This window comes from Parasteatoda tepidariorum, chromosome 2, assembly GCF_982258835.1.
Source record: "Parasteatoda tepidariorum strain Cologne lab strain chromosome 2, Ptep-v5.0, whole genome shotgun sequence".
Lineage (NCBI taxonomy): Eukaryota > Metazoa > Arthropoda > Arachnida > Araneae > Theridiidae > Parasteatoda > Parasteatoda tepidariorum.
The window spans coordinates 25,934,985-25,947,952 of record NC_141756.1 but is presented as its reverse complement, the minus strand read 5'-3'; the positions used below and the strand labels follow the sequence as shown (position 1 = coordinate 25,947,952).

At 25.1% G+C, this 12,968-nt stretch overlaps 2 protein-coding genes and 1 long non-coding RNA gene across 5 annotated transcripts in view; 1 reads left to right on the top strand and 2 right to left on the bottom strand.

The window, feature by feature from the left end:
* The window catches only part of LOC107438106 (unconventional myosin-XV), a 33,019-nt gene extending 22,653 nt beyond the window's left edge, over positions 1 to 10,366 (top strand). The window contains exons 11-18 of the mRNA XM_087157031.1: positions 575 to 749; positions 2,076 to 2,305; positions 4,414 to 4,478; positions 5,025 to 5,164; positions 6,593 to 6,642; positions 6,727 to 6,807; positions 8,121 to 8,255; positions 10,131 to 10,366. Coding sequence (XP_087013157.1) covers positions 575 to 749; positions 2,076 to 2,305; positions 4,414 to 4,478; positions 5,025 to 5,164; positions 6,593 to 6,642; positions 6,727 to 6,807; positions 8,121 to 8,255; positions 10,131 to 10,238 — 984 coding nt within the window. The 3' untranslated portion in view covers positions 10,239 to 10,366. The remainder of the gene's footprint in view (positions 1 to 574; positions 750 to 2,075; positions 2,306 to 4,413; positions 4,479 to 5,024; positions 5,165 to 6,592; positions 6,643 to 6,726; positions 6,808 to 8,120; positions 8,256 to 10,130) is intronic.
* Alg1 (ALG1, chitobiosyldiphosphodolichol beta-mannosyltransferase) overlaps positions 1 to 12,968 on the bottom strand; it is a 36,205-nt gene that overhangs the window by 10,236 nt on the left and 13,001 nt on the right. For 2 of the 3 annotated variants that reach the window (XR_015431309.1, XR_011636104.2), the window contains exons 12-13: positions 12,047 to 12,122; positions 2,244 to 2,563 (exon numbers count right to left, since the gene is read on the bottom strand). Coding sequence is in view for 1 of the 3 variants with exons in the window: in XM_043048711.3 (XP_042904645.1) it covers positions 11,823 to 11,960; positions 12,047 to 12,122 (214 nt within the window). In the remaining 2 variants the exon portion in view is untranslated. Of the gene's footprint in view, positions 1 to 2,243; positions 2,564 to 11,614; positions 11,961 to 12,046; positions 12,123 to 12,968 lie in introns of those variants that run through there. The other variant, XM_043048711.3, reaches the window with a different exon arrangement.
* Positions 5,646 to 8,946, bottom strand: LOC147814861 (uncharacterized). The gene is made up of 2 exons (XR_015431310.1): positions 8,808 to 8,946; positions 5,646 to 5,869 (listed from the first exon to the last, which is right to left on the bottom strand). It is a non-coding gene; the product is annotated as an uncharacterized LOC147814861 (long non-coding RNA).

The following is a 12,968-nucleotide window of genomic DNA, read 5'->3' as shown; positions in this document are numbered from 1 at the left end:
GTAAGATAGATGAGAGAATAAAATTATATCGAGTATCATGTGATTTTAAAAATTAATATTCTCAGTTTTTTTCTCATCATATTAGATCCAAATTTTTAATAAATATAATTTGCAACATTTAATATTTGAGATGAATATTGTATAGATTCACACAGACAGATTTTACCCTTTTTATCACCAGATGTTAAAACATTCAATAATTTCAGCACTGAATTATACTTTATAAAAAGTTGCCTCTTACACCTGACAAAGGCTACTAACTAAAAATCATTGGTATACAATTTATTACGTTTTTGCTTTAAATCTTTGATATTTAGTAAGTGAAGTAAACAAAAACATAATTATTGTTAATTGAAAAAAAAATATTCATCTTTAAAAAAGTACAAATCTATTTTGTCTACATGATACGCAACAACAAATTATTGATTCTAAAATATTGGTGATCAAAAAGATTTGGAAGTAAAAAATAGACAGTATTTTAGTTCCAATTTCTTTTTAAAAATATACATCAATTTGAGTTTGATTAAATACAAGAATCTGATATTGTACAAAAAATAATTTCTTTCTGTTCTAGGAAGGAAAACTAAGTAAGCTACAAGCCTATTATTTACCAGGTGGGCTGCAGTTATCGTTATTGACAACATCATCAACTGTTGTAGACGACATAATAAAATCAATTTGTTCAGAAATGGGAATAGCAAATGAAACAGAATTCAGAGAATTTTCACTCTATTGCATAGTTGAAGGAGGTAAATGACTTCTTTTATGAAGAATTATGTTACATGATTTTATGTCATACAAACACTTAACTATAATACAGAGCGAATTCGTTATTCAAAATTAACAATTTGTTAGTTTTAAATTATAGATGATAGTTAATAAATTAAGCATTTCTTCATAATAACATTAAAGTAATTGTCGCATAGAATTGGTTAATTAAAATCAGAAATAATTGTTAGTAAATGAAGTATTACTTCATACATTAAACTATTAATCACAGTAAATTAGCTTTTAAAAATTACACAAATTTTTTATTTTTAAATCATAAATGATTTTAACATTTAACTATTAATTCACAAACATTTAATTATTAATCACAGAAAATATGTTACTTAAAATAAAATTCCACAATTGTGTTTTTCTTTCTAAATCATAAATTATTGTAATAAATGAAGAATTATTTCACACAAACATAAAATTATTAATCTCAGCAAATTATTTTTTGAAGTTATAAATTAAGCAAATTTGGTATTTTAAAATCATAAATAACTGTTAATAAATGAAGCATTACTTAATGGAAACATTTAACTATTTATTGCCTATTCATTATTTTTAAAATATAAATGATTGTCAATAAATGAAGTTTTATTTCATACAAACATTAAACTATTTATCACAGAAGATTGATAAGATTAAAAATTACAAATGTTTGTTATTTTTAAATCATAACTTGTTAATAAATAAAAAATTTTAATGAATAATGCTGAGCCTAAATTACCTGAGGTATTTAGGAATGAATCTACTTCGCATAAACAAAATTTTCAGATTACAGAGCTTCATTATTCTAATCATATAAGTACTTTCATGTTGATAAACACTGAAAATTGAGATAGTTATTATAACGAAACACTTCCTTAAACAGAAGTGACAATAGAGCCGGCATAACTTTTTTGACAGACGTAGCCAGTAAAAGTAACCATTAAAATAATTCCAAAAATCATGTATAAATATCCTTTTTATGTTTTTAAAAACTAATTTTACATATGTGCATCAGAGATTTTAACAAAGGGTTTCTAGAATGCAATATCAATAGTGAATAAACATGGGGGAAAACATGGAATTTTGTGGAACAAATCATGACAGCACTTTATAAAGAAGAGACAGGGAAAAACCAAAACATGTAAAAACACCAACTTCATCAATCATTTAAATTAAATAAGATATTTTAATGATAATCTAATCCACTGCAATTTTAATGAAGAAAAAAAAATTCTTTACTCTTACCTTCTAGGGCAATCAATAATTTTTACCATTAAATAGTAACAATTTTAAATGTTTTATTTTACATTTTGCAGATCAATATACAATGCCACTTGAGAATGATGAGTACATTTTGGACCTAGTAGCTGAACTTCAAAGAAACGAAAACACTTTTTATTTAGTGTTTTGTCGGTCAGTGTGGAATTTTGAGCTACGTTTAGACTCTGAGCTTTATATAGAGATTATATTTCATCAAATTGTACCTGATTACTTGGAAGGATTTCTACTGGTCATGACATGCCATTCTCTATCGGAAAAAACAATGGTAAGCAAGTGAGCTCTTTTATCATTTTTCAACTCCTTCAGTCCCAGTGAGTCCTTGGTAGAAAAAAAGGAGTATTCCACAGGAAGTAACTGAAACCATGTCTCTTGATTTTTCTCTTCATTGAAAAAAAAATGCAGTAAATCTTACGAAAAAATGCAGTAAATCTCATAATTTTTCTTTTGCTGAATGAACCAAGTCTAGTTTTTTGTTTCTGACTTTTTCCCAAGAAATCTTAACAACATGATTTCAAAAGTGGAACTGAAAGAATTAATAAAAGAGTTAGGAATATACTGAAATATAAAATAAATAATATAACAATGTTTTCAAGACCAATAAGTTGAATACATTATATATATATATATATATATATACATATATATATATACATATACATATACAGTGAAACCTCCTGTTATGGACACTCCTGCAAAACGGACGCCTCTCAATACGGACATATTTTTAATTCCCCGGGAATCTTCTATGAATAAACCATTACGTACATCCTCCTCAAAGCGGACACTCCCGTAACCGGACTCGGACAGTCATTTTGGTCCTGAAACGTTGTTTTTTATCTCTACAAACCGGACACTACTTTTTCTAAATAAATTGCAAGCTAAAAAAATGCAACTTTTCACCATTTTTAAAGCATGTAAATGAAACTTTTTGCCTAATCCATAACTAAAAATATTGTTAAGCTATTTCACCACCAAAAAATCAATCTTTCTCTTGTCACCTTGCCTTATCTTAGTAAAGAAAGGAGAGAAAATGGTACTGCACTCCTGAAATAATTCTGACATCGGCATCTTTTGATCTTTTCATCTGGACCACACAGGTTATGAGACCCCTCAAGTTGAAATGACTTCTCTCAATGCTTCTTCCCCATTGAAAATTTCTTTAATTTTCTTATCAATTTGAAGACTGTATTTAACACAACTGGGGTAAAAAAAAAGAGAACAGAAGTATAATCTTTGAGGTGTTTATATAAATGAAACATTTATTCAGACGCTTGATAGCTGATCAATTGTGAATAATCATCTCCATAGGTCCTCCTGACTTACAGGTATGCATTACTTTTTTTTTCTGTGAATCATGGGAGGCTTATTTTCCAAGAAGGTATTAACCATGTTCCGTATCAAATGATAAGTAGGTGTAAGGCGATGTGAACCTATTAATTGAAACGGACTGAGGACAGTACGCTCCTATTTGGTATCATATGTCTAACATGAGTATCTATGCTAATAAGAAAATTATATTTATTTATCTGTAGCTACATCCAGAATTATGTATTTATTTTAAACTTCTTTATATATATTCTTTTTTATCTTTCTTATTGTTTAAATAAATACTCTTGTAGATATTTACAGTATCCTTGTAGATATTATTTAATTATTTCTACATCTTTGAGAATATTCTAAAAACAATTAACGGTATTAAATTTCGTTATTAGGGTACCCTTCCCGTAAACGGACAACTCTCATAAACGGTCCCATGAATGTCCGTTTAACGGAGTTTTCACTATATATATATATATATATGTGTGTGTGTGTGGAAATAGAAAAAAAAATCAAAAATTTAAAATAAGAAATGCTATCTAAATTTTTTTCTTTATTGAAATGTTAGTTTATGTTTTTATATTTTGTATTTAAAAAATAAAATATGATCAGTAGTATGAATGGTAATGATAGTAAAGCAGAAATAGTGTTATTCAATATAAATTTAACCTGCTGATAAAGGTATACCAATAAGACACCTAAATGCTTATAGGTTTTAATAAAAGATTTTTACTAATTGCAATTTTGAAACATTATTTTGAATGAATTTTTTATTAAATAAACGTTATTTTAAAATTTAAATTACCACTAAATAAAAGTGCAATCTTTGAAGAAATATTTACATGTTCTGGGATCACAATGGTATACCTTCATCAGTAGGGTAAATGGTAAAGCAGAAATGGCATTGTTCAATTTAAATTTAACCTGCTGATGAAAGTATACCAATGTGACACTGAAATACTAATAGGTTTTAATAAAAGATTTCACTAAATAAAAATGTAATTTTGTATGAATATTTACAAATAAAGCTGATAAAAAAAACTAATTTTCATGCAGGAGATATTGCTCAAAATTGCCTTACTGTTGCACAGATCGAAAGGAAATGAGAATGAACCAAGCATGTAAGTTATAATAGTTCAAATATATTATAAAATTTCTGAAAATTATGTAAAAACTTCATAAATTATATTTAAATAATTTATGAAGCATATTACATTACTTAACAGCAAAATATTAGTTAACAGTTAGTTAGTATTATATTTTTTAACAACAAAAAATATTCTATGAAAAGGAACAAAATATTAAAAATAGACTTATGTGCATGAGACAAATAAATTTTACTTTAAAATACAATGATTTGTCAAAGTTTAATGAAACTGAATAAAGACAATAGAAGTATTTATACAAAAAATCATTTAATATAAAAATTCTTCAATATAAAATCAGTTTTAAAAAACTAGAAAAGTTGAAAAAAATAGCAATTTATAGCAATTTGTTGGTTTTACACGTTTGCAGATTGATTTATCATTTACTAATATTTTATATGTTGCAACATAAGCAATATTTAACATATTTTTTTTAACTAAATTTTAACATTTAACGTACTGAGAGACAGTAAAAATAGAAAAACTATCTATTATAATTGATTATACATATCTTGCTTATAGGACAGAAATAGAACATCTACTGCCAAAGCCTGCTTTAAATATATGCATGCAAAAAGAATATTTGTGGAAAAGCACAATTCCCAATTTATGGGAGAGTATGATTCCACTGAATAAAACTGAAGCAAAGGCTCAATGCTTGGGTAATGATTTTTTACTTCATACATTTTATAATATTACTCGTTTTCAATTCTACATACACATACAGACATGTTTTCAACATAAAATATTAAGTATGAACTGATTACATATAATTAATTCAGGTGAGAGTGCTTAAACTGAATGCAAAATCATGCTGAAGATGGATACTTTCAGAACAAAACAACTTGTAGTCGTAATAATTTTATTACCAGACAGAGAGCGTAAAACCAAATGCAGTTATGTATTGTTAAAATAGTGGTTGTTTATTTTAAGCATTGTCTAAGACAAATGATGTAAAAGTCTTTGTCAATGGGTAAACATTTATAGTGGATCTGGTAGGACAAACACCATATCATATGAAACCATTGGCAGCTTTTAAAAATAATTAATGATAGAATTTTTATAAAGATCTATACACCTTTAGCTGTGACATTGGTGTACCATCTTTAGTAAGGGATAAGACATTGATTTTTTCCAAACAACAACCTCAAACAACCAAAGATTGCGTTGACAACTGGAGAATTTAAGCAATTTCATGTGAATATGGACGTTCTTATGTAAGACAAACTAATAGAGCACTCCAATATCGTCTCAAACAACATCAGAACTTAACTCATCTATCAGTAAATTTTGCTAACTGTAGGCTTGAATTTTTTTCTTCTCACATCACACTATTCATCAATGTATTTCCATGCTTTAACCTGAATCTTTGGGAGAATGTACAAATCATAAAAAACTTCATTGTTTATAAACTTGCTGTTATACTATATTTTTCAAACAATCGGACGTTTTTTTTTTATAACCTGTACTGCCAATTTAATGTTGTAACCATATATTTATATTTTATGAGTGTGATGTAACAAAATTACATCTTCTCTGTTTTGCCATTTATTTCACTAATGAAAGAGTACCAATAGGGCAATAAAACACATATAGGATTTTACTATTTTTAAACTTTTTTAATTAAACTTAATTTTATCACAAAGGATTGCTCTTATTTTATGACTTTGGGTATTCTCAATGTGTTGGCTAATAGATACCTAATATATGATGCAAACCTACTACCTTCCTTTGGTGGCGCTGAAATTGCTACAGTAATTCTGACATTATCAGATATGTCCACTTTCATTACAATAAAATTAATATATAGCTAAAGGTTTGGTCAAATTATTTAACAAAATAAAGCATTTTGCACTATTTTGATATACTTGTATTAATTGTTGAAAAACTTCCTAGGATCAAAATGACTGGAAAATTATTGAATTTATACTGTGAAAAGATTACCTAGTTATTTGAAACAACAAATACAACAGAATAATATATTTAGCATAGATTAAGCTATTTTGGGTTGAAAGCCTGTACGGCGCATCTTACATTTAAAGTACTTTTAAGAGGTGAAATAATTAATTGAGAACTGTAATTTTTTCCAGAAATACTACAAAGATGGTCCCTATTTGGTTCTTGCTTTTTTGGAATAAAGGTTAGAAATTTTTCTTTGATATTGAAAAATTAAACTTTTTTGGGACAAAGTATATAATTTTTTTAAAAAAATATCATTTTACAGATGTTGGAGGAAGATATAGAAGAGGAATATATTCTTGCGATAAATAAAATGGGAGTAAATGTTTTGCACATGGAGACACATGTAAGTACATAAATAAATTAAACTATTAAGAGCTTTACTTCAATGAAAATATTTTAAATAATATTAGTTAATATTATTAAACAAACAACAAAGCAAAGCAGGACATCATTTATTAAATATAGATGCCCTTATTTTTGAAAATGGAATAAGTTCATTTTTAATTCTTTTTCACAAATTGAGCTTTTTGAGGGTTGGTATTTGAATGAATTTCAAAATATTTGCAATGGTTAATCAGTTTTGGTCACATTTTTAATTTGATAAAAAACATCAAAATGCCACAATGATTATCAGAATCTTAAATAAATAAATGAACTACTTCGTAGCTCCAAATGGACTTATTCCAGTTTAAAAAATAATGGCTCAAATTTAAATGATTTTTAAAATGCCCTTTTAAAGTAGCTGTCTGTCATTTTAAAATAGCTGTCTAGGAAGTTCAATATAATATTAATTTAAATTAAAAACATCTTAAACTTGTAATAAATATAAATGGAGTTTTTCAAATTTGATTTATAATAATTATGAATTTATGATAAGATTTATAAGTAAAATATAGAAGGAAATGATTCCCCAGATGTTCAGTTTTTCTTCAATTTAAATTTTTTTTTTTTTTTTGGTAGGTCATAGGAATTTTATTGGACAAATTATTCTTAGAATCATTTTACTTTACGACTTAATTTATATTGTTAAATTCTTAAACAGTTAAGTACCTGGTTTTGGACTGTTTATGCAAATATTGTTACAGTAAGCAGGTATTTATAAAAAGGAAATGCAAGATTTTAATATTGCAAATAATATTTTGGCATGTTAATGCAGGGGTGATTGTGAGTGCCATTCAAAAAACCTGAATATTTCTTGAGTGAAATCATTAATGACGCATTAAAAAATATTAATGTCTTTATAAATTTAAATCATAAATAATTGATATTTCCAGAACATTAAATTCAAAATAAACAGCATAATTTAAATGAATAATTATATATAAGTTTACTTTTATCTTCAATCACATTTCTTATTCAACCAGAAAAAATATTTACAAATGAAAGATGCAAAGTATAAATTCTAGTTCTAATATTTTTAAATAAAATATAAAAGAATTTTTAAACATAAATGTGATATAGATTTTGTTCATTTGTTTTAACGCAAAAGTATTTTTTATTTTTATTTAAGAATATGACTGGATTTATACTTTTAAGACTATCTTTTAGACAAAAAGTCTGAAATATGCATTAAGGGAAGTAATTATAGAACACTGTGTATAAATGATAAATAAAAAGTTGTATATAATGAAAAATAATTTCAATATTTCTATAAAGGAAACACAATGGAGGTTTAATTTTGCTGCAGTCTATGCACCTTATAACGTAGTAGATTTGAATGGCACAACCTATGCAGATGTTATGTTTGGAGACAGGAATATAAAGAAAACTGTCCGTCTACAAGTTGATCATGTAAGAATTCATTTCATCACTTTTTTCATCCTCCTATTGTTTGTTTTCCATTGAGCTTTTTAATAACTGAAGCAAAGTCATAATGAATTATTAATATATATATATATATATATATATATATATATATATATATATATATATATATATATATATATATATATATATATATATATATATCCATTTTTACTTAAGTTAGGAATAAATAAAAAAATATACATAAGATCTTTGACAAATTTAATAAATTAATATAGTAGACACTTGAGTAACCAGGATGGTCTGGTCAGGAAATGCCTCACTTTAGATAAGGATAAGTGATAATTTAAAAAAAAAAAAAAAAAACTGAACTTAAAATTATTATACAAACAATAGAGTATAATAATTAATAATGATCATGCATTAATAATGATTAATGCAAGAGAAAGAGGATAAACAAAAATTTAACTTTAATACCGAGATTTAAAATTACTACTTTTAAAAGGAAAATAAAGTATTTTGTTTACTTCATAGTTTGGTGAAGAATGATATGATTGAATATTTTAATTTTTTCCTTACTTTTTTAAGAAATTTACTAAATCGATTTCTCAACATCATTCATAGGTGTCATATCACAATCAATACTTCTTTGTTCCTTTTACATTTTTTGGTCATCTTGATCCTTGGTTGCTACTCAGATAATGTGATTCCAGTTAACAAAGATTAAAAGGTCTACTGTATTTTTCATGCAATTCAATAGTTTCAACAATAATTATAGGCTCCAGCACTTTTGCTAACATATCCCAAGTTTCATGAATTAGTAGAATCTTTACAAACAAATATATATAGAATTATGAAATAATCTATATTTTGCAGATATTATTTTAAATGGTGATCAGTTCATTTTTATATGAGTAAAATAACTGAAAAAAAAATGACAAATGTTAGTAATGTAATGTATAATAATGTTAGAACAGGCAGTGATAGACAAGAGCATGATTTAAATCAAATGATATCTTTAAATCATTATATCTGAATTTTTTTTGCTTAAAATAATTTATTAATATATTTTCAAGGCTGGAACTTTTTTTTAAATTTCTGATTTTAGTGACAATGGAGTATTTATCATAAAAAATGATGAATTTGGTTTATTTGCAAATTATTTGATTTTAAAAATAGAATAACAAATAAACTAAATATGAAGTGGCATGAAATTTTGAACATTTTATTTTCCATTATTTGTATATTGAATAATTTGCTTTTGATAAATATTTTTCAATTATACCACATTTAGCTTTAAATTTTATTTAAATACAATTTTAAGAGGGTGTAAAGCTGGAATAAAAATTATGATTTAGTTTAGTGGTTAGTTAGTCATAATTAAAAAATAACTTTAACCATTTCAGTTGGAAACATTAAATATTGATAATGCATTTTACCAGAGCGTTGACTAGAAAGAAAAAAAACTTTTTTTTAAAAAACTTTTATTTTATTAATTTAATATTGCATTTATATATATATGCAGATCTCTAAAACCTTTAACTTTTGATAATAAAAAAAAATAATAGGCACACTATTTTTACACCTCCAGAATTGTTTGAAAATGTATAAAATATCAAAAAATAATCGTGAACATCGAAAATTTTGATGCCCTTACTATGTTAAATTCGATTAATTAATCCTGAGGTTACGGTTTGACAGGGTTACGGTCTGGACAACTTAGTGAATAGATCCAATTCGATTAATGATTCCTGAGATTCGCCCATATATATCATGAATAATTTCTTATATATGTATTCTTATATAATATATATATGCAATTTCTTATATATTTCTTTAATGAATGAATATAAAAAGTAAATAACCCAAGAAACTAATAAAGAATTATATTTTTTAAAATAGGCACATGAGGTGACAAGGTTGATTCAGCAGTATCAACTAATTCAAGAAATGAAAGAAGAAAAAGAAAATGAAGAGATAAACTTCCCTGCAGTTATGATTAAAGTTTAAATGAAAAACTTTTAAAATTACATGAAAAGTTACTGCATGTTACTAGTCATTTTTTAATTCTTGCTTTTGAGAAGAAAAAAATTACACAATATTTATATTCATTATTCAATAAAAACTTTTAAATATCACAATCACTATTTTAATTTTTTTTAAATTGTTTACACACTTAAAAACATGTAAGAGTTGAATTAATTGAAAAAAGTCTTATGAAGTTATTAAATATTAAAGTAAGATTAAAATAATTATTTCTGCACCAACGAAATATCAAAGAACTTTGATCAACAATGCATAAACTATGTCAATGAAATTAGTCAAAATAAGAAAGTGTTGCAGTAAATAAAAATAAAACTTTTGAAGTTATTAAATACTTTAATAACATCAAAAATAATATTTTTGCAGTAACATAAAAACAAATTCATTAAACTCATGCAAAATTACTATGCATAAGCCACCATAATATAATATTCATATTATCAAGTATGCAAAAATAAATTTTAGAAATAAAAGTTCTAAAATAGTTTTGATATACACTTGCATTGTTGTTTGTTTTGAAATGATACTTGTACTAGAAAGAAAGTGGAATCATATTAGTTGCTACAATTGGATTTCTTAAGTTCAATGCTGCAAACACAAAGCCAAAAAACTTTTGACCAATACGACAATTACAAAATCTTTTAAACAAACATATCAATCTATAATAAATAACCAATTAATAAATAACCAAAGTATAATAAATAACCAATAACTAAAAAGCATTTTGAACTAATAAAACATAACAAGTTTCATCATTTTTCTTCAACCAGAATTTCATTTGATTTAAATAATAAAATATAAAAATTCATTTTGAATTATTTTTCTGCAAAAAAAACTGTTAAGGTACAAATTTATTAAAAATTATGTAAAAATGTAACTATCATTATTTATTGTAAAATAGGCTAAAAAAAATTACAAAATTAATTTCACTGTTATAGATATATATATTTCAACTTAATCCATATTTAAAACTGCATTAAATTTTCAATTTATTCCCTGCTCACATTCTAAAAAAATCCTAAAAATAAGATTTTTAGATATGTCATTTCAAAAGTGTAATTAATTTTTTCTCACTTAATAACAATTGTAATTTTGCCAATGGAAACCTTAAAATAAATTTTAAGATTATAAAAAATCCAAACAATCTTATATTTTAATATTTTGAGACACATAAATTAATTATTCTTTAAAGAAAAAATCATTTGATTTAATTCAACAAATCATACTGATTAATATTTTCCCTCTTCATCCTTGGTAAAATATTTTTAAGAGTTTCAGTGACGAAATACGAATAAATCAGTATTTATTTACTAAACACAAGATATGACCCAGAAACTATTCAATTTAAATTATTTAAAAATTTATTAGTATCACATAAAACCACAGCAGTTACAATGTGTAAAAATAAGTTATAAATAAATGTTAAATTTGTTAAAAAAATAAAGCATAATATAATGAAACTAAATATGTGCACATTTCACAATCAATAAGTTTAAAATAAAATATAAAATTGGTTCCCAACAACTCTTAATAGAAAGTAAATCATTTTTTTTATAAAGATAGTTCGTTAAGTAGAGGATAAACGGTGTGATTCCAATTTTCATCCCACTTTAAATTGGAACTCTTCATTAGATTCTTATGGAAAATATTTAAATCTGTTTTCTTCCTAGGGAAATCATTGAACAGGCACTAAATGTAGAGGAAGAAAAATTTTTAGTATGCAAACATATTTTGAAAGAATATAATAAAAATTAATATCAATTCAAAATTGATACCTGGAGTTGATTGCTTAATTGAATAGCACTAGTGAAAACTAAACCATTTTCTCCATTCTTAACAAGCTCATCAATGCTACAGAAACAAAGCAATAAACAATATTATAATTGAAAGGCTTAGGAGACATAATGATAACTCATAATTTTTAAATGTTCAAGAGAGCATTTGATTAGAAAAACCCTTTTATGTGTGTACAAGATGTTTCTGTGTATAATGTCTTCAGTGGAAATTACAAAACTAGTGAAGTACATTTGGGACCATTCAAATATTGCATAACCAAAATTTTTGGGTAGTTTAAGAACCTCTTGCCAGCAAAAATAAGCAAAGACCCATCTTTTTTGCTTTAACTTCAAAGTATTAGACTTATTGTAGTAATCTAATTTTAGAACTAATTTGAATAAAAATATGTAAATTTGCACAAAAATTTACGGCTTTATTCATTGTATAAAAGTTTTGTTAGAATGCTTTGCTTTCCTTCTGTTGTCAAAACTTTTACTTCTGAAATCCTATAAAGAAAACTCTTCTAACTTTTACTTTCCTTAAATTTAATTCCTAAAGTAAAATTTTTCTAATTATTACTCAGCATTTTAAAATTAATTTTGAAAAAAAAGGAGCAATGAAAAAATGTAAGCAATGCTGATATCCATCCCTTTGCCTTGTAAGCAAAAAAAGCAAAGTCATGCTTTTTGCTCAATGAAGTTTTGAAGCAGCTTGGAGTAATTTTAGGAAAAAATGACATTTTGGAGCAGAAGTTTTGCTTTGGAACAGTTTGGAGCTATTTTAGCAGCCGTTCCCACATTGTAAATTACTCTAAATAATAATGCATTACTAACAAATCAATACTACTTAAATTATTACCCAAGCAAACCAAACAAAATGAATCCAAATAAATACTTAACTTATAACTAATTTTTTAACACT